Here is a 26,555-nt window from a genome sequence, read left to right on the forward strand (position 1 = left end):
ATTGTAGTCTGTAGCTTGTGTACTTCTTGGTGAACTTTTATCTGAGAACAAAAAGAGAAAATAAGAACAGGTAAGCGCACATCTAATTCTGTGACTGTTAGACAGTAAGTTCTGTAAATTACAAGATCAGCATTAAAGGTGGACTGTACACAAAATGTAGATCTGCCGTAGGCCCATCACCTCCTAGAAAGTGAGATTAGCCTCGTTCCCCATCAGTGTGTGCTTGCGTGTCCATTTGACTGTGCGTGTGTGTGTTGTGTGTGTGTGTAAGGATGTCTGCAGCATTGCTCAGTCTGTCTTGTGTGATTAATGGAGCATGGCGCCAGGCTGAAAGGCAGACTGGGAGGACAAAGACGATTTTAAATGGACGTCACTTCTACAAAAAGACGTGTGCGTGCATGCGTGTGTGTGCATGTATGTGTGTGTGTGCTTGCGCGTGCGTGCCTGTGTGTGATTTTAAATGGACGTGATCGTCTACAAAAGCTCTGTCGTGGAACTGGACAATAGGCTAGCTCTCCACATAGACAAAGACAGCCTGAACAGTCTTTTGTTCAAATTTCACTGGCTGTTCTAGAAGCAAGCACTGTATCAATTGCTAAATCAGGACCGTGTACTGTCTGATAGATTGGTTTTATTTTGTCAACTTGGCCATCTATTAAAGATGCACTACGCAGAAATTGCAAAAAAGTCTTATAGTTTGCCTAATTACAGTGTATGTGACAAAACAAGCAGTCATTGTGTAGAGAATCATTGTATCATCTAAACCGCTGTGAAATATATTTTCCATAACCCAAAATATTGTATTTTCAGCTGTTTGAAACTGGTGTACAAAACAAAAAGTAAAAGATGCAAAAACTAATCTTCAGAACGGGAAGCATAGAAATAGCGCTCAAAACAGTAGAACAGATCACCCTCTTCTTAGACTTGCTTTCAACGGGAACGAAAGATCTGTAACTCACATTTCTATGTGAATTTGGTTGGGTCATAGCAATACATTACATTCCACAACATCACATTGTGTGTAAATGATGAAGACCTCAGTGTGCTGGCTGTCTACTTGGCATTCATCCCTGCACCATGATTCTGTGCAAAGCCAACTAATCATAATGATATAATCCTTAGTCTCTAGTGATGCTTGTCTGCTATACTGCCATTTCTACAGGCCTAGGTCCTTCTCTGGTGTGTGTGTGTGTGTGTGTGTGTGTGTGTGTGTGTGTGTGTGTGTGTGTGTGTGTGTGTGTGTGTGTGTGTGTGTGTGTGTGTGTGTGTGTGTGTGTGTGTGTGTGTGTGTGTGTGTGTGTGTGTGTGTGTGTGTGTGTGTGTGTGTGTGTGTGTGTGTGTGAAGGGGGAATTGTCTGTCCCCAGTGTCTGAGGGGTACATGTTGGCATGGTGACAGCATACCTGAGGGACAGTGGACTCTTCCTGCTTGGATGCACTGCAGTATAGTCCTAAATGGGATGGCTCTGTGTGGATGTACTGTATGTACCATATGGAAGGATAATTGATTCAAGTCTACAACTGCCATTTCATTAAGTAGTGGCGTGTTGGCAGGTTTAGCCTTCACAGGTCACATAATGTCACGCCCTGACCTTAGAGATCCTTTTTATTCTCTATTTTGGTTAGGTCAAGGTGTGACTAGGGTGGGTACTCTAGTTTTTGCATTTCTATGTTGGCCTGGTATGGTTCCCAATCAGAGGCAGCTGTCTATCGTTGTCTCTGATTGGGGATCTTATTTAGGCAGCCTTTTCCCACCTGTGGTTTGTGGGATCTTGTTTTTGTGTAGTGCCTGTGAACACTGCATTTACTCCACGTTTCGTTTGTTCTCTATTGTTTTTGGTGAGTTTCATTTATTAAAACATGTGGAACTCTACGCACGCTGCGCCTTGGTCCAATCCTTCCAACAACGATCGTGACACATAACCACTGCAGCTTTGATGTAATGACGTTAGTCAGCCCCTCAACCAGTTCAAACTCATTATATTAGGTAGAACATGTAAGAGGGGAATTATACGGTGCAGATGAGGGACCACAGTCACATGTTGCTCTTTTTAACATGAGAGAGGACATGAAATGGCATGAAATGAAATGCAGAACATGATGTTCACTCTGATTCTCCCCTCTAGAGGAGACGGTCTCTGCATTCAGTCATGACACAGGCCTTTGATTTTCACATCAGCACTCTGAGCTCTAGAAGAGAGGAGAGGAGGCATACCTGTCCACTGTACTGTCTGATGTTCATATGAAAAACAGATAAAAATACACCTTATGGAACAGCGGGGACTGTGAAGCAACACAAACATAGACACATGCATACAAACACACGATAACATACACACTATACACACATGTACACATGGATTTGTGTTATAGATATGTGGTAGCAGAATAGAGGCCTGAGGGCACACACTTAACAGGTTGTGAAATCTGTTGTGAATGTATTGTAATGTTTTTAAAATGTATAACTGCCTTAATTTTGCTGGATCCCAGGAATAGTAGCTGCTGCCTTAGGGAGAGAGCTTCACACTAGGCATGCAGGTAGACACCCGCACACACTCACAACCGCGTACACATACACTCAGGCAGATAAGGGCTAATCTTGGACTAGCCACTGTTCATTTAAGATTGAGTCTTTCTAGATCCCATGCATTAGCGTGTGCGCGCGTGTGTGTGTGTGCGTGTGTGTAACCATGGCCCTCCTCTCTGCCTCTAAACTAAATCCCTTGAAGCCAGTTCCAGTGGGAGCACTAAGATGCTAGGCTAGGCTAGCGCTTGGCAGACCTGTCTACTTCATTGAAATGAAAATGAACTTCAATCACTTAGCTAGTACTATCTGTCTGTAGTTTGTTAAATCAGCGTAGCCTGGGCAGCATGCCTTGAACAGAAAGTAATTTGGCTGGATTTAAATGGAATTAAGTTGGCTGTTTCATGTTTCATTAGGAAGACTCTCTTTTTGGGACTTCTGAGAAATAGTGAAAGTGTTTCTGGTGATTATAAAAGCATTTTCTGTGATTCTTTTCTTATGAATTTATCTAAATGTTTTTTTAATGTTTTTGAGATGTTCTTTATACATCACAATAATATTGGTCAACTGTATAGTGTGTGATAGATATAGCCACACACAGTTGAAAGTATATCTATCAACCATACATGAACAATAGGCTTTCAAGCATTGGCATGTTTCATGTTGATATTTTATTGCACTGTCAATAATTCAATCAGATTTGGACGTTAATGGAATGTATTAGCCCGTGGGATATGCCTCAAGGGGCTGCTATTGACACCTCTCCTTTCTCTCCCTCTCCTCCTCCTTTTCACACTGTACTGTGTCACCTCCTGACCAAAAATCAATGGAGGAAAGTTCGAAACTAAAACTCATTTATAAAATGCAATTACAGATGCCCAATACAGGAGGAGTGAAGGGATCCTGTGTGTGTGTGTGTGTGTGTGTGTTCGTTCGTAGGATCCTGCAAATCCATCTTGTTTTGTCTCTTCCACCTGAGTTATTAGTGTCCTCAACCACTGAATCATATTGATTGAAACTTGTCATGGGTTTAAAATGAGGTCTGCTGGGGTCATTGGAAACAGAAATGGCAGTTTATTGGATTATGGGTTTACTTTGATTTCCAACAATGACCGGAACATGCATGAGAATGTAGGAGGACTCCCCAAAGAGCAAAGTCGATATATTCCCATCTCTCTCTCTACACCCAATATAAAACATACTATTATAGAGTCTAAATACTGTAGCATTAATATATTTATATCGTATAGTATTCACTGCAGGGTTTTTGCGGACTTCACTGTAGTATTCACTGTAGTGTTTTCTGCGGACTGAAGTATTTACTGTAGTATACTGTAGTATTTACAGTTAACTATAGTATAAATACTGTAGTGAAAGAACTGTCGTATATACTATAGTAATTAATGTAGTGTTTTTGCGGATTGTAGTATACTGTATTATTTACTGCAGTGTTTTTGTTTTATTATCTTTGATGTAGAAGGTAGATAAGACTGGGGTTAAAATGATTAGTTCAGAGCTTCTGCTCTGTATGTACCCTGTATAGAACACAATATATAGTCTACTGTACACTCGGAATAAGTTTCTCACTTATGGGTGGCACAAATTGGGATATGGGGGAGGGGAATGGTACATGGTATATTCAAATTAAGTACTGTTTTATATACTATTATTTTTGCGGACTGTAGTGTTTTTGTGGACATTACTGTAAAATGTAATACAATGTTTTTGTGGATAATACTGCAATATTTACTATAGTATTTTACAGTATACTACAAAATGACCTAGAACTACACATGACCGAGGGATACTACAGTGTGTAGTATAGTATTCTACAGCATACTACAGTTTACTACAGAATTCTAGTAGTATTCTACTGTAGTATTCTACAGTAAACTGTAGTATTTTTTTAATGTGGGTCTCGCTCTCTCTTTACCCTTTCTCTCTCTCTCTCTCTTTCTCTCTGACTGTTTCTCCCTCTCTCTCTTTACCCCTCTCTCTCTTTCCCTGATTACCTGACTCTCTTTTTTACTACAGAATTCTATAGTATGTACTGTAGTATTCTACAGTAAACTGTAGTATTTTTTTAATGTGGGTCTCTCTCTCTACCCTCTCTCTCTCTCTACCCTCTCTCTCTCTCTCTCTCTCTCTCTCTGACTGTTTCTCCCTCTCTCTCTTTACCCCTCTCTCTCTTTCCCTGATTACTTGACTCTTTCTCTCTCTCTCCCTGATTACCTGACTGTCTTTCTCTCTCTCTTCTTTCTTTACCTGACTCCTGGAACCTTCTCTTTACCTCACAGGATGAGATCTTCATTCTTCCTGCTCATAAGCAGGGTTCTCCTGTGTTTCTTATTACAGACTATTGACAAGTCAGCTCCCTCTCTGCCTGCAAGAAAGGTTATAGGAATACATGTCATTTTAGTCTACTAACTAATCACTTTTCTCTCAGTAGCTAGGTTTCCATCCAATTGGTGACCGATTTTCATGCGAATATTCAAAAATCTGCATAAATACAACATGCATATTTTCCCTCCAGGGATGTTTCCATCAAATTGACTTGTTGCAGATAAAAGGCTGTGTGCGTGATGACGTTGTGCACGTAAAACACCCTTTGCGGTTAATTTCCCATGTACCGAATAAAAAAGGCACGTTAAATGGGTTTCTATCGCAATTTCTCACACTTTTTTTTTTCGGTATATAGTGAATGTACCGAATCTGGTATTGCTCTAGCCAACAGTGCACGTAACCTACATGATGAGATTGTTATTATGGACAAAAGAGCGTGATTATTTTTGTCAGACGGTAGCTAAGTGTTAACGATCATGTCACCAGAATAAGACCCTCGGTATTTATTAGAAAGGAGCATCACGCTCATCACTTTGCACTTTCACCCCCCTGTGAAGTTCATCATAACTTATTTCATCTGTAGCCTAATAACCTGCATGCTTTCCGAGTCGTAGTGGGAGGACCACACAACATATCATCGCGTGACTCCAAGTTTACTTCGATATGATGGTTATTATATTAATATTTGCGCATTTCTCACATCATTCATTTTACCGACTCAAAAAGATCCCACCTTGTCTAGCATATTTTGTTTTGCTGACATTTGGAAAGTTTACTGAAAAATGTTCCGTTTCCATCAGGCCTGTCATTAAAAAAAATCATCCGACGTGTACTTTACTCGCATAAAAAGGTTGGATGGAAACGTGGTTAGTCAAACTAACCTGGATAAATAAAGGGCAATGTAGAAAATAATTCTAAGCTGTTTTGCAATGGTGTTGTGTTTCTGAAAGGTCAGCTGACTGTGCTGATGTGGTGTGTGTGTGTCTTGTCTACTACCAGTGCGCGCACACACACACACACAGAGACGGTTGCTATTGAATAGGCTGTTATTTCATTGGAAGACATTTTTTTTGAATGGGGGACCTCATTACTTTTTGGTGCTCTTGCTTGTCAGTTTAGGAATCATATCCAAATGCGAGACATTCACTTTGAATTGTGGGTTAATCTGCCATCAATCACTCTCAAGGGCTTAATCTGGGTCCAGGAAACCATCCCTAAGGTCCAATTTAACCCATTTTAACCCAGTTAAAATCAAAATGTAAAATTGTATGACACGCTACTCTCCATGTCCTATAAGAGGAGATCATTAGCCGTCATTTAGTGTTATACTAATCAGCAAATTGTTAATTTACATTTACTTAGCTAAGGAAATTCATTTTGTATGTTTGCATAATTCTGTCGAAACACGATTAAATGACTCCTTCCTTGTTTTGTCGCTGCGTTGAGACCTCTCTCAAACAGATCATTATAAATGATGGAACTAATATTCTAATACCATAACATTTTGTATTATACACCAGATACTCATATTTGTACAGTGAATAATTGAATGTGCTTTTAAAAGCCTTAAAAATGCATAAGACTAAGACGACTTACAGAGGAGAAGTGGACACTTTAGACACATTAGGGGAGATGGTGGTGGCAGCGACAGAGGGGGAGGGCATTGCTGCTCTACCTACTTTACAAACTAAAAATCTCATTAAGTGTGACACTGAAGATTTGTTGAGAGGGACCAAAGTGGAGAGAGAATGAGCACACAAAGGGCTGCCTGCTCTGTGCTGCCAGTGATGGGAGGAAGAGGAGGAGACTTTAGCTTTGTTTGCCTTCATTAATTCTGCATTGGAACGAGCTGCTCTGAGGAGGGGAAAACGCTCAGTCACTGATCAGAAGAGGCTATGAGGATATGACAGGCGAACAGGTGCCCTCTCTTCCCTTTGAGGGAACACTCTCCCCCCTTTAACTCTCCCCCTCAGGTCTTTAATTGGGGTGAATTTGGCGTCGCGCCGTCTGCGTGATGACAACATAAAGCCAGCTTTGATTTATGGAGTCTCAAGATGTATTATAATCAGGATTCTAGAACACAAACAAACATCATTGTGTGTCTGGGTATTAGAATCAATATTTAAACACAAACTAATCACACATTTCTGTCTGGTTATAGAAGTTCAGAAAAATAATCTATAGGATACCACTGTACTTTTCCTACCTGATCATCTGCTATGGTACACAAGCTGTCTGTAAATGTACTTTCCTTTACTCAATCGCCATGTCATAATCTACAAGAAAAGTCTAGATGGAGACTCTGAAAATGGAAGATTAGACTTCCATCATGCCTGAACCAAACAGCAGAAGATGAGAAAGTTGACAAACAGAGGGTCTATTGTATGAGGAAGTCAGGTTACAGCACTGTACATGTGTTCTCACAATGTGTTGTTATGGTTATGGTTAGAGTTCTTATCTGATAGTGACTGGCTTTTATATAGAAATGGAAATACAGGAAAATCTCACATAGTGTTCTTTGATAGATAGTAGGCATGACCCCATTTAGTCGACTGGTCGATTGTTTGGTCAATAGGATGTTGGTCAACCGAGATTTCTTTATTCGAGCAGTCGCAGTGTATTTTCATGGTGCACAAGACACCAGTCTGATTTGCGTATGTCTCAGTGGACTGATCCATTGCGGAGGCTACGGGGACGGCACAGTCCATCACTCTAAGACATGTGATACTGAAATTGGATATGATTATATTATGTAAAAATAATGGTGCAACACAAATAAATCAAATATTATTTGATCTAACAGCAGCTGTTTGTCACACATAATATGCACCCAGCTCTCGGTCCTATAGCCTCCTTTTTCTTGATCTCCCTATTGTTATTATAATTATCATGATCGTCATTATAATAATAAGTCATTTTGTTATCATTAGTACGCTTTGTATATTAGCTTTGTATAACCACCATCAAGCTGTAGGCCTAAGAACGCGTCCTGTTAAGTCTTAATAACGTAACTTTTTCAGCCTATATTTAAGCAATAAGGCATGAGGGGGTGTGGTATATGGCCAATATACCATGGCTAAGGGCTGTTCATTTTTTTCTGGATACAGCCCTTAGCCGTGGTATATTGGCAACATACCACAAACCCCTGAGGTGGCTTATTGCTATGACAAACTGGTTATCAACGTAATTAGAGCAGTAAAAATAAATGTTTTGTCATACCCGTGGTATATGGTGTGATATATCACGGCTGTCAGCCAATCAGCATTCAGGACTCGAACCACCCAGTTTATAATTCAATATATAGGCTGCTGTATCAGTCAATCACTCTTTCGTTCATGCCATCAGACAGAATAGGAGACATTCATGCTTTGAAATGCAATCAAGCAATTTAGTTTTTAAATTAAATAACAAAGGGAGCCTTGAATAATAATTAGCATAAACAATACATAAACCGCAATTCATAAATGCATGCAACTGTTTTTAGTCTGCTGTAATAAAGGCTTTATATACACTATATATATTTTTTTTTTTTCTTGTTAGAACTCTCTGGTGCAGGGACGTCACTAGACATTCAGAACATCCCGGGCTTAGCCTTGAAGACCTGGGGCTGACTCGGGGTGGGGGGGATTTGATCCCTGCGCGACCGATATGAAGCGCCCCGCACTCTTGGCCTCGCATGCTAGCAGAGAACATTTTGCAGAAACATAACGCTATGTTGCATAGCTCACTGCTTTCTTCCATGTGCTGTGCTCTCCTGACGCCAAATAATCAACACTTCTTAATATTAATTCAATGGATTGTGGTCAGTAAACCATAGAATATGGTGTTAATAATTTTAAAAAAATCTATAAGCAAGTACACATTACAAGTGCATAACTATATTGTAATTTTCCATGAAGAAAAACTGTTGTAAAAAGTATTTGTCATTCTTTTGTTGCAATTGTTTTTTATAAACAATGTCCAATATTTGATTTAGCAATAAAGAAAAGGCCTCATGTTGATGTTGGTCCCATTACTGCTAACTAATGTGAGCTAGTCATCCTGCGCGCACTGTGCAGTTCCAAAACAATCCAAAGGGTGCCAGCCTAGACCACAAATGAATGTTTTGCATGAAATAATGTTTTAGTTAGGTGTAATTTATCAGGATTGGGATTTTAAACGGCCATTTTTGGGATTATGTTGGAACTGCGTAAACTCACATTAGCAGTAAGCTTGTATTTTAACTGTAGAGTGTGGGGAGGATAACTTTTGCCGATATGTACAAACGTAGGCACCAAACGCACTTGAAAATGTCATAATATTTGTGGCAATAAATCACAGATTCCACGGTCAATTAGCTACAGGATAATATTTCTACTCATTTAATTACACAAAAACAAATACACCCCCTCCAATAACACTTCACAATTTTACACACATGTACATACCAGCATACAATCCTTTCTCCAACTAAATATTAACGATGTTTGCGAGTTATATTACATAGTACTAGGATGGTAATCCATCTATAAAGATTAGAAATGAAAGGAAACAAAATGAAACTGTAGGTGAAAACCTGTCTATGACTTCACTCTTTCCCAAGCGTGTTAGTACAGTTGAAGTCGGAAGTTTACATACACCTTAGCCAAATACATTTAAACTCAGATTTTCACAATTCATGACATTTAATCCTAGTAAAAATTCCCTGTTTTACGTCAGTTAGGATCAACACCTTATTTTAAGAATGTGAAATGTCAGAATAATAGTTGAGAGAATGATTTATTTCAGCTTTTATTTCTTTCATCACATTCTCAGAGGGTCAGAAGTTTACATACACTCAATTAGTATTTGGTAGCATTGCCTTTAAATTGTTTAACTTGGGTCAAACGTTTCGGGTAGCCTTCCAAAAGCTTCCCACAATAAGTTGGGTGAATTTTGGCCCATTCCTCCTGACAGAGCTGGTGTAACTGAGTCAGGTTTGTAGGCCTCCTTGCTCGCACACGCTTTTTCAGTTCTGCCCACATATTTTCTGTAGGAATTTGATTTTCCCATGATGTCAAGCAAAAAGGCGCTGAGTTTGAAGGTAGGCCTTGAAAATACATCCACAGGTACACCTCCAATTGACTCAAATTATGTAAATTATGTCAATTAGCCTATCAGAAGCTTCTAATGTCATGACATAATTTTCTGGAATTTTCCAAGCTGTTTAAAGTCACAGTCAACTTAGTGTATGTAAACTTCTGACCCACTGGAATTGTGATACAGTGAAATAATCTGTCATTAAACAATTGTTGGAAAAATTACTTGTGTCATGCACAAAGTAGATGTCCTAACCGACTTGCCAAAACTATAGTTTGTTAACAAGAAATTTGTGGAGTGGTTGAAAAACATGTTTTAATGACTCCAACCTAAGTGTATGTAAACTTCCAACTTCAACTGTATATCTTTGTCAGTTGTCGTGATGCATTCTATCTCGGGTCATTGGGCTCCTAAGCCAGGTATGTAGACGTCTTAATGCACTGACAGATCTCTCATAGCTGCTAACTGGGATAGTCAGCGCGGCCTGTATGATTTCCTTCAGTGATGGGAACATATCAGGGTCTAACAGTTTATACACACAGGACATGTCAGAAGTGGCATCTTTCTTTTTTGAGAGGTCATGTTTAGCAAGAACTACTTCTTCTGGCTTGAAAGGAATATGACGTTTGTCTCTCTCTGTGTTCTGTCTCTGTCCTGTCTGCTCCTCTCTCTCGCTCCCCTCTCTTCCTTGCTTTCGGAATTTTTTCTCCTAGATCTCCTATATTATTACAGAGACGGCATAGTATCAGTGCCGTAGCAATATGGACTATTCTGAACAGACAAACATACAGAAGCAATATGGACTATCCTGAACAGACAAACATACAGAACCAATATGGACTATTCTGAACAGCCAAACATACAGAAGCAATATGGACTATTCTGAACAGACAAACATACAGAACCAATATGGACTATCCTGAACAGACAAACATACAGAACCAATATGGACTATTCTGAACAGACAAACATACAGAACCAATATGGACTATCCTGAACAGACAAACATACAGAACCAATATGGACTATTCTGAACAGCCAAACATACAGAAGCAATATGGACTATTCTGAACAGACAAACATACAGAACCAATATGGACTATCCTGAACAGACAAACATACAGAACCAATATGGACTATTCTGAACAGCCAAACATACAGAAGCAATATGGACTATTCTGAACAGCCAAACATACAGAAGCAATATGGACTATTCTGAACAGACAAACATACAGAACCAATATGGACTATCCTGAACAGACAAACATACAGAACCAATATGGACTATTCTGAACAGACAAACATACAGAACCAATATGGACTATCCTGAACAGACAAACATACAGAACCAATATGGACTATTCTGAACAGACAAACATACAGAAGCAATATGCACACACACCTAATATGAACAACAGGCAAATAATGCATTGAGCTAAAGGTCAAATCTGGGATAATTTCTGTTTCTTAATGTTATTAGCAGTTCACTCAATCTTAAGCCCAATTAACATTCAACTGTCTTACCCTTCACTAACCACAGTACCTGTGTTCTGTCTCTCACTCTGTCACTTTAGCAAAAGAATGGACATGCATGCAACCATGGGGAAAAACAGAGGAGGTTGATTTAGATTGTTGACAACATGTAAGCTATATTTCTTCTCCAATGTTTATTGCAAACAAATACATTTGCACAATAATCACTTGTTGTCTCAAATACCTCATTAGAGTTGTTGGTTAGCTGCTAGCGAATTTCTGCCATATTAGCATTGACATGAAATCAGTCAAAACACCTCAAAACAAGACATGGTATCAATGAGGAACCTGGGACTAAACACCTTACTACAAGCATTTCGCTACACCCGCAATAACATCTGCTAAATATGTGTATGTGACAAATAAAATGTGATTTTAACATTTTATTTGATAACATGATGAAACATGCTGAAATGAGCCAGTTACAATTCCCCACATGTCAGTTTGTCATTCTTGTTATCAATCTGGCCATCCAGAATCACAACAGGCTGAATTCTGCCCCATGGAAGCTCACAAATCGTTTGTGACATTGTCAGCCAACCCATCTATGTAGCTACTTGCTACCTAATTGTATTGTAAACACACACAAAATCGATTCACTTACTCCTGCAAATACAACAACCGTCTCTGTGTTTGCTGAGCTGCATCTCTCGCCCTCTTCCTCAATAATACATTCTCTATGTCCATCTCATACAATGGCTTGCGAAAGTATTCACCCCCTTGGAATTTTTCCTATTTTGTTGCCTTACAACCTGGAATTAAAATGTTTTTTGGGGGGGATTGTATCATTTGATTTACACAACATGCCTACCACTTTGAAGATGCAAAATATGTTTTATTGTGAAACAAACAAGAATTAAGACCAAAAAAAAAGAACTTGAGTGTGCATAACTATTCAACCCCCTGAAGTCAATACTTTATAGAGCCACCTTTTGCAGCAGTTACAGCTGCAAGTCTCTTGGGGTGTCGAGCCACTGGGATTTTTGCCCATTCTTCAAGGCAAAACATCTCCATCTCCTTCAAGTTGGATGGGTTCCGCTGGTGGACAGCTATCGTTAAGTCATACCACATATTCTCAATTGGATTGAGGTCTGGGCTTTGACTAGGCCATTCCAAGACATTTAAATGTTTCACTTTAAACCACTCGAGTGTTGCTTTAGCAGTATGCTTAGGGTCATTGTCCTGCTGGAAGGTGAACTTCCGTCCCAGTCTCAAATCTCTGGTAGACTGAAACAGGTTTCCCTCAGAATATCCCTGTATTTAGCGCCATCCATCATTCCTTCAATTCTGACCAGTTTCCCAGTCCCTGCAGATGACAAACATCCCCACAGCATGATGCTGCCACCACCATGCTTTACTGTGTGGATGGTGTTCTCGGGGTGATGAGAGGTGTTGGGTTTGCGCCAGACATAATGTTTTCCTTGATGGCCAAAAAGCTCAATTCTAGTCTCATCTGACCAGAGTACCTTCTTCCATAAGTTTGGGGAGTCTCCCACATGCCTTTTGGCGAACACCAAACGTGTTTGCTTATTTTTTTCTCTTCCGTAAAACCCAGCTCTGTGGAGTGTACGGCTTAAAGTGGTCCTATGGACAGATACTCCAATCCCATCTGTGGAGCTTTGCAGCTCCTTCAGGGTTATCTTTGGTCTCTTTGTTGCCTCTCTGATCAATGCCCTCCTTGCCTGGTCTGTGAGTTTTGGTGTGCGGCCCTCTTGGCAGGTTTGTTGTGGTCCCATTTTCTTTCCATTTTTTTATAATGGATTTAATGGTGCACCGTGGGATGTTCAAAGATTCTGATATTTTTTTATAACCCAACCCTGATCTGTACTTCTCCACAACTTTGTCCCTGACCTGTTTGGAGAGTTCCTTGGTGTTCATGGTGCCTCTTGCTTGGTGGTGCCCCTTGCTTAATGGTGTTGCAGACTCTGGGGCTTTTCAGAACAGGTGTATATATACTGAGATCATGTGACAGATCATGTGAGACTTAGATTGCACACAGGTGGACTTTATTTAACTAATTATGTGACTTCTGAAGGTAATTGGTTGCACCAGATCTTATTTAAGGGCTTCATAGCAAAGGGGGTGAATACATATGCACGCACCAGTTTTCTGTTTTTTATTTTTTTGAAACAAATTTTTTTTTTCATTTCACTTCACCAATTTGGACTATTTTGTGTATGTCCATTACATGAAATCCAAATAAAAATCTATTTAAATTACAGGTTGTAATGCAACAAAATAAGAAAAATGACAAGGGGGATGAATACTTTTGCAAGGCACTGTATATATTGGAAAAATGTTAACTCAGCTATCAAGCGTTGTTTTTTCTACAGATACAGTAGCTAGCCACTGTAATTGAGCTGATGTTAACTTAAGTAGCTAATGTCATGTTAGCCTTAAGTTAGGTAGCTAGCTTTATTAACAATTTTTTGCATATTTGGACAGTACTTGATTAGACAGTAATTGGTTAGTTAGTGATACTTGTCGGGTGGTGAACTGAGTTCCAACAGTTGGATTCAGTGTCTAGATAGCTAATCAATTACTGTCAAAATCCTGCTCATAAAATGTACTGGATAGCTAATGTTAGCAGCACTGCTAGCTAGACTGGGTAGTTCCTAACGTTAGTTAGTATTTTATCTTATCTGTCAGTGCAGCTTTTGACAGATAAGATAAAATACTAACTAACGTTAGGAACTACCCAGTCTAGCTTCTCATCTTTGCACTCTCTCCCTCAGAGAATTACAATTTCTTTGGACGAATCAAAAATGACTTTGGAAAACCACTTTGACTCCACCTCCTAAAGTGCCACCGTACACAGAAATGCTGGTTTTAAGCAGCTCTAAAAAGGCAGGGCAGGCCAGGGCTCATGATTGGAGTATTCATTGCAGTGTGTAATGCAGTGTAGACTATTTTGTTTTACATCATCCCAGCAGGGATTCAGTGCCCCGAAAGCCCGGGTCTGGTGATGTCAATGCTCTGGTAAACTTATTTATTTAGTGTTATATGAACGGGTGGGTCTAATCCTGGATTTTATTTTTTTTATTTTTTATTTCACCTTTATTTAACCAGGTAGGCTAGTTGAGAACAAGTTCTCATTTGCAACTGCGACCTGGCCAAGATAAAGCATATGCTGATTGGTGCTGATTGGTTAAACCCACATTCCAGCAAACCCACATCCCACATTCCAGCTGGTGTCTATTCCACAACTTACCAGCATCTAGACATTATCTCCCATTTCTTTTAGACTAGCATTTGGTTTTTAACAGCGGAGATTTGTATAAATCTTGCTGTCTGTTTCTCTGACATTTGCAACATTGTTTCAATATTGAAATTCGATCTCCAGCTGTCCTGTAGTAATGAATGTGTCAGGAGTCGGGATGAGACAGACAGGAAGGCAGTGTTTCTCAGCCAGTCAAAATCATGAATCAGCTGGCATCATTTTTATGGATATATACAAAGAAATGTCAATAGAAAACAGGTAAAACTAAACGAAATGCTGCTAGTTTGCAGTCTTTCCAGCTTCTGTTTTAAGTGATTGTGTTAGCTATGTTGTTGGCTAGCTACTCTGAACAACAGTGTCCTGACGAGAGAGCGCATTTCTATACCAGGCGAAGTCGTACATCATTAGTTCATTGTTACGGATGTATCCAAATAAATGTCACTCGAAAACAGCTTAAACAAATGCAAATGTAGCTACTTTGCTGTTATTCTGGCTGCACTGTTTGATGTGATAGTAAGTTATCCGTATTTGGCTAGCTAGCAAGCAAGGGATAAGAACGTTGCCAGCCAGTATGGTAATGGCACATTTACAATGAACAACTGGGTGGTGTCCATTAGATGCAGAACAAAAATAGTTAACGAATGGGTCGCGTCTCTGGCAACCGAACTGATAGAACGAACGACCAGCTGGCTTGGGTAGCAACCTTAGATTTGTGTGGTGACTATATCTTGTGGAAGGATGAAATAGTATGAATAAATTCATCAAAATAATGTTTATTTGAATATGTTGGTAACCCGTTGTATAAAAGTGATAATGCCCTTGAAGCTGGTTTTCGGGCCTAACAACACCCGTGCCAATATCCTCCAAACACCAGCTTCTCGGGCAATATCACTTAATTGTTTACACTGTTCCAAATGTTCAGACAAAATTATAATATTGTAATCTAAGAGCAACTATTTGCACACATAATACGCACCTAACGCTTGCTATTATACCTGCCTTTTTTGTGATCTCCAGTAGTTTTCACAACTAAGTCAAATGTGTTCCACAGATCTGACTTCCCCTTTACCTCCTGAGCATCCAGTAAACATTCGCCCATTTCGAGTTTCTTTTTTGCCTCCTCCGCATCCATTTTGGTGTCAACATTAATGTGTAATGTTTGTTATAACCATTTTATTGACGTCATTATGATAGGCTATAGGTCAGGCCTTATTGGTCATATGCATGTGATGCTTACGTGTTTCACGTAAAGAGAGCAAGGGTTGAGGAAATAGGGAATGTTTTTCCTCAACAAATTAGGGATATCGGTAACAGAGATGTTCAGTAAGAAACAAAATGGCTGAAATGATATTGTAGCTTCAGCACGGACACTTGCACTTGCTGTGCTGTGGTGCCTTTTTGCTGCAGTAGGGAGGAGAGCAAGACAACGTGCGCCAGTCAAACAAGCACTCGCTGATTACATTTAAAAGCTCACAGCAAATGCCACTTTTGTGTTCATATATTTGTTATAGATACCAACATAAAGCACAACAATGGTGGAAGGGAACAAACAGGTTGATGTCCTTTTAGAGTGTGGTTGCTTGGTTGGTTGGAGCTCCAGGCCCCTGATCACCTTAAAACACTGGTCTCTGCTCCACTTCCTTTACTGTGTGTCTGGGACTGTGCTTTTCTGTCACATTACCTACTTACCGATGCCACAGGGAGCCTATGGTCATTTTACAAATACACACACACATACACATTCTCTCATCCACACACACATTCTCTCATCCACACACAAACATGCACGCACACACACAGGCACATACACAGTAAGAAGAGTCTGCTTTAATTGTGCATCTAACAGCCTTCTTACAAGACCATTAGGCAGTTCTAGTGCATGGTCACAATGTGATATTACAGCACTGCTTAACAGCTGTCTTACTCTCTGCAGGGCCGGCTCTGCTCTCCAGCACCAATGGTTTCAGCCCAAGGCAAGCATACTGAGTAGTCATGTTAGTGATGACTCACTTTTACGGCCCTGTACTTATAGTAGGGGAATAGAGGACAGGATCCCAACTGTATGAGCCAACATACGGTCAGATGTATAGTGTTTGATAAAATCAATAAAGACTTAAATAAAACGGTAAAAAAAAAAAAAGTTTAGTGCCTGAAATCGGGGTCTGTCAGCTAATGATGCCCTTGTTGAATGGGTTCTGACTGAAAAAAAAAAAATATATATATACACTGCTCAAAAAAATAAAGGGAACACTTAAACAACACAATGTAACTCCAAGTCAATCACACTTCTGTGAAATCAAACTGTCCACTTAGGAAGCAACACTGATTGACAATAAATTTCACATGCTGTTGTGCAAATGGAATAGACAACAGGTGGAAATTATAGGCAATTAGCAAGACACCCCCAATAAAGGAGTGGTTCTGCAGGTGGTGACCACAGACCACTTCTCAGTTCCTATGCTTCCTGGCTAATGTTTTGGTCACTTTTGAATGCTGGCGGTGCTTTCACTCTAGTGGTAGCATGAGACGGAGTCTACAACCCACACAAGTGGCTCAGGTAGTGCAGCTCATCCAGGATGGCACATCAATGCGAGCTGTGGCAAGAAGGTTTGCTGTGTCTGTCAGCGTAGTGTCCAGACCATGGAGGCGCTACCAGGAGACAGGCCAGTACATCAGGAGACATGGACGAGGCCGTAGGAGGGCAACAACCCAGCAGCAGGACCGCTACCTCCGCCTTTGTGCAAGGAGGAGCACTGCCAGAGCCCTGCAAAATGACCTCCAGCAGGCCACAAATGTGCATGTGTCTGCTCAAACGGTCAGAAACAGACTCCATGAGGGCCCGACGTCCACAGGTGGGGGTTGTGCTTACAGCCCAACACCGTGCAGGACGTTTGGCATTTGCCAGAGAACACCAAGATTGGCAAATTCGCCACTGGCGCCCTGTGCTCTTCACAGATGAAAGCAGGTTCACACTGAGCACATGTGACAGACGTGACAGAGTCTGGAGACGCCGTGGAGAACGTTCTGCTACCTGCAACATCCTCCAGCATGACCGGTTTGGTGGTGGGTCAGTCATGGTGTGGGGTGGCATTTCTTTGGGGGGCCGCACAGCCCTCCATGTGCTCGCCAGAGGTAGCCTGACTGCCATTAGGTACCGAGATGAGATCCTCAGACCCCTTGTGAGACCATATGCTGGTGCGGTTGGCCCTGGGTTCATCCTAATGCAAGACAATGCTAGACCTCATGTGGCTGGAGTGTGTCAGCAGTTCCTGCAAGAGGAGGGCATTGATGCTATGGACTGGCCCGCCCGTTCCCCAGACCTGAATCCAATTGAGCACATCTGGGACATCATGTCTCGCTCCATCCACCAACGCCACGTTGCACCACAGACTGTCCAGGAGTTGGCGGATGCTTTAGTCCAGGTCTGGGAGGTGATCCCTCAGGAGACCATCCGCCACCTCATCAGGAGCATGCCCAGGCTTTGTAGGGAGGTCATACAGGCACGTGGAGGCCACACACACTACTGAGCCTCATTTTGACTTGTTTTAAGGACATTACATCAAAGTTGGATCAGCCTGTAGTGTGGTTTTCCACTTTAATTTTGAGTGTGACTCCAAATCCAGACCTCCATGGGTTGATAAATTTGATTTCCATTGATCATTTTTGTGTGATTTTGTTGTCAGCACATTCAACTATGTAAAGAAAAAAGTATTTAATAAGAATAGTTCATTCATTCAGATCTAGGATGTGTTATTTTAGTGTTCCCTTTATTTCTTTTGAGCAGTGTATGTACTGTATATATATATATATATATATATATAGCAAATAAATGTATTTGAAGAGATTGGCAGTAGTGATATTGATTCAAAAGAAAACGGAGTGTTGTTGTTGTTCTGTAAGAAAGAGCAATAACTTCAACACATTCTCCATTGCATTCAAGTATGACAAAAAAATTATCAATGACACAAAAAGAAAATGTTCAGAGGAAATATTTAAATGCATACAAGTTTACAGTGGCTGCAAGGGATGTGGCTAGCTATGACTATTGTCTTGTGAAGGACCCGTTTCTTATTAGTTACAGCTGGCCAATCAATACTGAAGGAAGATTCTATACTCTCGCTGATAATACTTTACTCAATTGGAGGTTAACTGTATGTATGCCCAGGGTCACTCCTCCGTTGTCCTTCCTCCTCTCTCCTTCTTATAGAACTCTCCCTCTCTTTCTGTTCCCTTTCTCCATCGTCTTTCATGAGGGCTATTTTCATTCAACCCATTATAGTCTGCCGGCCTTCATTCTTCCCCTAGAATTACATCTCAGGAAAAGCTTTGCAGTTTCTTTACCATGGATATGATTGTAGGTTTTCAATAAGAGCTAAGTAGAACGTAGGAAGCTCATCTCTTCTCCAATCTTTTGTCGACTCTCTTTTGCAAAAGAAGACTAAATTGGATTTTCTCATTTTAACATCAACTCAGTCGTCCAATAGGTAGAAGGTTGTTTATTAACAGTATGAAATGTGTGTTGTGTGAAAAATATCAACCATATCATTTCATTGTGAAGTTTCATTGTGGTATATGTTAAGTATGAGCAATATCTTCCCTTTTTTGGCAGACCTTAAGTAGGACAACTTTATATGTGTGATATCATGTCATGTTATTCAAGTATGTGTCACGCCCTGACCTTAGAGATCCTTTTTATGTCTTTATTTTGGTTGGGCGTGAGTTGGAGTGGGCATTCTATGTTTTGTTCTGTGTGTTGTATTTCTATGTGTTTGGCCTGGTATGGTTCCCAATCACAGGCAGCTGTCAATCGTTGTCTCTGATTGAGAACCATACTTAGGTAGCCTGTTCCCACCTGTGTTTGTGGATAGTTGTTTTGTGTATTGCACCTTGCAGAACTGTTCATTTGTCGTTTTGTTGTTTTTGTTCAAGTGTTCGTATTTATTAAAAGGATTATGAATACTTACCACGCTGCACCTTGGTCCTCTTCTCCTTCTCCCGACGACATTCGTTACAGTATGTAACTCTTTAATGTTCTGTAAATGAACTTACGCCTAGTGAAACCTTGATTTCTACTGATCAGTACTCAGATGTGGCAATAATAATTATAATCATGTTAATTATTACATTTTGATAGTTTAATTTGATCATATAGTCTTCTCTCATGCTCATCACTAACATGCACATCCTAAACTGAGGTCACGAGGCGCAGTATTTCCCCTGGCATTATGTACTGTAGGTTGAACCAACCTCTGTTGCCCCCCGTATAAAATAATTTTGTTTCATTTGTAGATATTGGTAATAGGCTCTGGATATTGATTTCAGGGGGTGTTAATAAGGGGGGTGTTTATCTGTAAGACTAAAGACTGACATGTTGTCACCCCTATCTGTGGTGTTTACATTAAGTCTTAGACAATGTCTCCATTTGTTTAAACAGAACGATACGGTACTTAAACTATAGCCACACAATCAATGTTCTCTTTATTAGAATATATACTGTAGCATCACAGCACTGTAAAGACTTTTAATATTCCATAGATGAAAACAGTATGCCATCGCTAAAGGACAGTAAATATTGGTTTACCAGCCTAAGGAGCTATAGATTCCTGTTGTAGTTAAAGGTGCAATATGCAGAAATCACTCCACCGTTTCCTGGTTGTTAAAATTATAATTTTTATGTGACAAAACAAACAAGTATAGTGTAGAGAATCATTGTATAAAGCACATAGAACAGGTCTACCGCTTCTTAGACTTGCTTTCAATGAGAATGACAGATCTAGAACTCACATTCTATGTGACTTTGGACAGGTCGCCAAAAAGTTACATATTGCAGCTTTGTATATCTTTAGACTGCATCAGTTGTAACCATTTATAAAGCATCCATTTTGTTCTCAAACTCTTAATGAATGGATGAGTTTGGACTATGCTGCTTTCTATTGGTGTTCTCTGTCTGCTATTAGTTGAAGAAAAACTTCAGCTCCATCATATCTTCTGGACCCTATTACCTTTATAGTGCAATACTTTTGACCAGACCTCTATGTAGTGGGCTTGGCTGGGTAAAACAAGTGCCCAACTGCATATAGGAAATAGGGTGCTATTTCAGAATCACCACTAAATTATGTATGATGGGATTTTGGCATGTCATTGGTGACAGCAGTCCATTCAGAGCTGAGTTGTGATGGTTATCAGGTAGCTGAGATGTGATGGTTATCAGGTAGCTGAGATGTGATGGTTATCAGGTAGCTGAGATGTGATGGTTATCAGGTAGCTGAGATGTGATGGTTATCAGGTAGCTGAGATGTGATGGTTATCAGGTAGCTGAGATGTGATGGTTATCAGGTAGCTGAGATGTGATGGTTATCAGGTAGCTGAGATGTGATGGTTATCAGCTAGCTGAGATGTGATGGGTATCAGGTAGCTGAGTTGTGATAGTTATCAGGTAGCTGAGTTGTGATGGTTATTAGCTAGCTGAGATGTGATGGTTATTAGGTAGCTGAGATGTGATGGGTATCAGGTAGCTGAGATGTGATGGGTATCAGCTAGCTGAGTTGTGATAGTTATCAGGTAGCTGAGTTGTGATGGTTATTAGCTAGCTGAGATGTGATGGTTATTTGGTAGCTGAGATGTGATGGGTATCAGGTAGCTGAGATGTGATGGGTATCAGCTAGCTGAGATGTGATGGGTATCAGCTAGCTGAGTTGTGATAGTTATCAGCTAGCTGAGTTGTGATAGTTATCAGCTAGCTGAGATGTGATGGTTATTAGGTAGCTGAGATGTGATGGGTATCAGGTAGCTGAGATGTGATGGGTATCAGCTAGCTTGCAGTAGAGACAGACTAAGAGTTTTGTGACCTGAGTGGAGGTCAACCAGCCACTATAGGTGCACATTAGTCCTCTTGCTGCTTGGGTCAACTGGTATCCTGCTATAGTGCGTGTGTGTGTTTGTTTGTGTGTGTGTTTGTGCGTTTATGGGTTCATGTGTGCGTACATGTATGTATGTATGTGTGTGTCTTTCCATAGCATCTGCTGTTGATGATTGATGAACCACAGTGCCGACTGCTGTTGCGTTGTGTAATGACTTACATCCTGAACACACAGAGCTCGTACAGCTCTCTCTGACCCAGCCATCTCCCTATACCTATAGCCTAGGCCCAGGGGAAGCCATCTGTCTGAGCCTGGCCTATAGTCAGCTGTGAGGCTCAGGCCTCTGCTGGCCAGAGTGCTGTCCATGTTTACCAGATGCACCGTCCGTCCCCCAAGGTGAACTACCCATCTGGCAGCACTGAGCCTCAGCAGACACACTGGCCCATGGCCCAAAGCATGCTGGAAAATGGAGTCAAACACATTGGCCCAAGGCCCAAAGCATGCTGGATGATGAAGTCAAATAAACTGGCCGTGGGCCCAAAGCTTCGTAGATCGACGTGCGTGTGTATATTGTTCTGTGGCTGTCTGTAGAGGACAATGGACAAACAGTAAGTATGGATAAATATCCACATTATAGAGTGCCATCACATAATGCAAATGAATGAGCTCAACAACAAAAAATACACATTATTGCATATGCTATTAAAGGGAAAGGAAAGGGAAAGGGGATACCTAGTCAGTTGTACAACTGAATGCATTCAACTGAAATGTGTCTTCCGCATTTAACCCAACCCCTCTGAATCAGAGAAGTGCGGAGGGCTGTATGTATTCGGCCCTGTTGAGTAAGCTAATCTTCCTTCATATTTTATCTCAATTCATCTGTGAACATTTCCATTGACTTAAACCAGATGCAGAGAAGATTTCTGATCAATACATTTGTATTGTAATCTCCTTATGTAATCAATGAAATTGTGTATGTTTAGTAGCAATATGTAGTTTAATGGGAACTAATGAATTTGGTATTTCAAGCAGTCAGGGCTTAAGGCTATTCTTCATACGCAGGTTCAGAGTGGACATACTGTACACATGACCTTGTGGTCAATAGAAACGAGGCTAAAATAGAGGTTGTAAAATGTCACCTGTAACTACTATAATTATTCATTATAATCCACATAATTATTCACATTTCCTGTTGCTGTTGTAGCAAACTGGCTCAAATTAAGATCCTACTTCTGGCCAGTGCGCAAAGAATGCTTCCTACAGAAATTATATCATAATGTTCTACTCTACTCCAAGCTAGGTTCAAATGGCTTTTAATGTGCAATTCAAAACACACCCCAGGTCATTCAACGTTTTGATTTTGTTTCTTTTTTTTTCTCTACACCAAGCGCCTTATGGGAACCATATAGGCATATGTTCCCCCTACACAACGAAATGTTTAAACCTGTCTGTAGGGAGGAAGTAAATTCATGTCCAAAGAGCAAAGTTATTGGTAGCGAAACCTTATTTTCTACATATCGACCCCGGAGGGCCTCGGCCCACAAATAGCAAAAACCCTGGGCAAGACGGATCTGCTGTCATGTCTTACAGTAGAAATCAGCCAATCAGTGTCACTTTCCGCCGCCGGGGCCTGAATGAACCTAATTCCGCTCATCGTGGCTAAATGGTGAAAACCTGGGGGTTCATCAATCATCAATCCAAGCAGCGCTCTGTGCTTAATAGTCTGGTCTTTATTCACTGAATAGCCACTGCATTTATCTATCTGGGGGAGCCAAGTGGAAATCCCTTCTACTATCTGACTGACAAAGAGAGAGAGAGAGGATCGCTGTGTTCTGTCTCTCACATTCTAATTCCCAAATGGGGGCTGTCTGCTACTTTTTTAAATTGAAGATCGTTGGAAGATGGATTACCAGTATCTCCTCGCCCCACTTTACAATCCATTTTGATCGGTCAGTTTTGTAGAAAGCTGTGTGCTGTGCCTGAATGTGAAGTCAATATTTCCCGAATCTGATATTAATATCTGCTGATGTGTCTCTTTGCCTGTTTAGAGAAATGTTTAATTGTCTCAAGTACTACCGTGTCTCCTGTAACAGCCTCTAAATGTATGACAAACCAGTTAGTGAAACGTATCTCCTCTTCTCTCTTTGTTTCAGGTGACAAGTGTACATGCTTCCAAGGGAGACCTCCTCAAGTCGGGCAGCCCCAAGTCGACGTTAAAACATATATGGACAGAAAGCGGCAAGGACCTGTCAATCAGCAGGTTGCTGTCACAGACTCTCCATGGCAAAGAGAACACCACGGCTCTGGACCTGCGCTACGACACCCCGGAGCCCTACTCCGAGCAGGACCTCTGGGACTGGCTGAGGAACTCTACCGACCTCCAGGATTCTAGACCTAGAGCCAAACGGCGGCCTATGGTCAAGACGGGCAAGTTCAAGAAGATGTTTGGCTGGGGAGACTTCCACTCCAACATCAAGACAGTCAAGCTCAACCTCCTCATCACCGGGAAGATCGTGGACCACGGCAACGGAACCTTCAGCGTCTACTTCAGACACAACTCCACAGGCCAGGGCAACGTGTCTGTGAGTCTCGTCCCGCCAACCAAGGTCGTGGAGTTCGACGTGGCAGCCCAGCAGTCCGTGATCGATGCCAAGGACTCCAAGTCCTTCAACTGCCGCATCGAGTACGAGAAGGTGGAGAAGGGCGCCAGGAACACGCTGTGTAACTTCGACCCGTCCAAGACGTGTTACCAAGAGCAGACTCAGAGCCACGTCTCCTGGCTCTGTTCCAAGCCCTTTAAAGTAATCTGCATCTACATCTCCTTCTACAGCACTGACTACAAGCTGGTGCAGAAAGTCTGTCCGGACTACAACTACCACAGTGAAACTCCCTACTTCCCCTCTGGCTGACCACTCCCACAACAACAACCCCAATGTGGAGCAGAAAGTTACTTAGTGGGGCTTCTTATTTTTCCCCACCCAGAGAAATATATGTTAGCTGTAATGTTCTGAACATAAAATAATGTGTAAAATGAATTAATTACCTATTTATGAAATGAAGACTTTGATGACAATACAGAAAGTAAAGATTTATGGGAGCAGTCATTTCTTTCTTTCAAATTTTGTTCAAAACCATTATTTGTATAATTATTATGTTATTAGTATACCAATACTATGACTTAACAAATAATATTGATTATAATCCATTTGTTTTATTGTTTTCATACCTTTTTTCCATCAATGATTTCATAGATGCATAATGTGTACATATTTGAGATTGATAGTTCCATTTGTAAGGAGGTAAAATCATCTTTTCATGTACGTCTTATTAGTTTGTAACAACCTTTTTATGTTATATGTTAGGTTAATTTGCTTGGTCCAGTTTGTTTCTAAATGCCTAGATTTTCTCCCTTTTAGTATTTCTTACTTTGCTCCTTAGGGCCACCATACTTTCTGTATGAAAGTTCAGTTCTGTGAGCTACCAATTGGACTGCAACGTACAGGATCCTGTGTTTTGTTTGCACCTGCAATACTCTTCATTCAAAGCAGTTCAATTCCGCTCTCTCAGAAATAACAGTCCAGACTCTTATCCTTGAAGGCCTTCAAGATCCCCACACATTTCCAAACCCTTCGACCCCAAAGGCGAGAGAGCTGAAGAAGAGGAGTGTGTCGGTGTGCAATCGAAGCATCAGGTGGAGATGGTCTCATCAGCCTGACGGACTTAGCATTGAGCTAGCATTGAGCAGGCTTCTCCCGCAGGCATGTTTTATAAAAAATAAATAAAAATAAAGCATTTTACATGTTCAGAAATGATGCTGTTCATTCTTCAGCTTATTTGGAGTGTCCCTGTATACATCTTGGCTCAGATTATTATTAGAAAATCACAGGTTTATTGTTAATATTCAGTTATGATTGACTTGGGGCTTTGCTCATTGTCATTGACTTAATAAAACATGTAATGTAATGAATTTTATGTCTTAGAGAGCCTAATTTGTATGAATGGTTTGTATTATACATAGTTTATCCCGAATTGACCTGCGTCTGTATATGCCCCCATAAAGCTGTCTCCCTCTTCCCATAAACCTCTCTTTCTCGTTCTCTCGCGCTCTCTCGCTCTCACTCACTCACTCACACACACACACTCTCTCTCTCTCTCTCTCTCTCTCTCTCTCTCTCTCTCTCGCTTTCTCTCTAATTCCATTAATACTCATTATTGGTTCCTCAAACAAAGACACTGATGTTGCTGATGATGTAGACGTGAATCCTTGAAAACAGCTACCCTGTACATACGCTGTAGAACTGTCTAAATATATTATACGTACTCATCAACTGTATGACTAAAACATTTATTTATGGGGGACGGATGGGATGGAGGTGTACATATGAATAAAAATACTGTAAGTTTTATCAGTTTAATGTTCTTGAGTGTGATTTCTTTATATGCATGTCTCAATGATTATAATGATGGTAGGATTTCAAGGTCAATAGATATTAAGGATATCTCAATTGCCAGACATTTAAGCATGTACAGTAATTATTGTCAACATAATTGAGTCTTCCAACATGCTGTACCTAATAGTGCATAGTATACATTTAATCGATTTAATTGACTGAGCTCCATGCTTTTCTTAGCGCATCATAATGTCACATAATCTGTAACATTTTAATAAGATATATAAAAATAAATGTTATCCTGATCTACCATTCCTTATAGAGCCTATAAATTCCGGAACTTCTTAGAATTGGGCCTTGATCTTCCTGATCAAGACAAGAACCAAACTTTTTCCAACTTCATCAAAGCAAAACTGATCACACCATTCATCCAAATTCACTCCAAGACCAATCAGAAGACCAAACAATACATATATAGTAAGCTCTATACTTCCTGAGTTTAAGCTTAAATTCTTCCCAGAGTCCCTCTGATCTCTGATACCATGTTTTCCTTATAGTCTACAGAGAGAAGTTGTGCATGGAAGCCAAGTTGTGTTCCAGTCCCTGTGAGAGAGATTGAGGAGATTGT

General features: G+C 40.6%; 1 protein-coding gene across 1 annotated transcript in view; it reads left to right on the forward strand.

The window, feature by feature from the left end:
* The window catches only part of LOC139559458 (neurexophilin-1), a 47,310-nt gene extending 21,359 nt beyond the window's left edge, over positions 1-25,951 (forward strand). The window contains exon 2 of the mRNA XM_071375506.1: positions 23,690-25,951. Within this exon, the coding sequence (XP_071231607.1) occupies positions 23,690-24,445 (756 nt within the window). The 3' untranslated portion in view covers positions 24,446-25,951. The remainder of the gene's footprint in view (positions 1-23,689) is intronic.
* Positions 25,952-26,555: the final 604 nt, after the last annotated feature.

The sequence above is a fragment of the Salvelinus alpinus genome, chromosome 29, assembly GCF_045679555.1.
Source record: "Salvelinus alpinus chromosome 29, SLU_Salpinus.1, whole genome shotgun sequence".
Taxonomy (NCBI): Eukaryota; Metazoa; Chordata; class Actinopteri; order Salmoniformes; family Salmonidae; genus Salvelinus; species Salvelinus alpinus.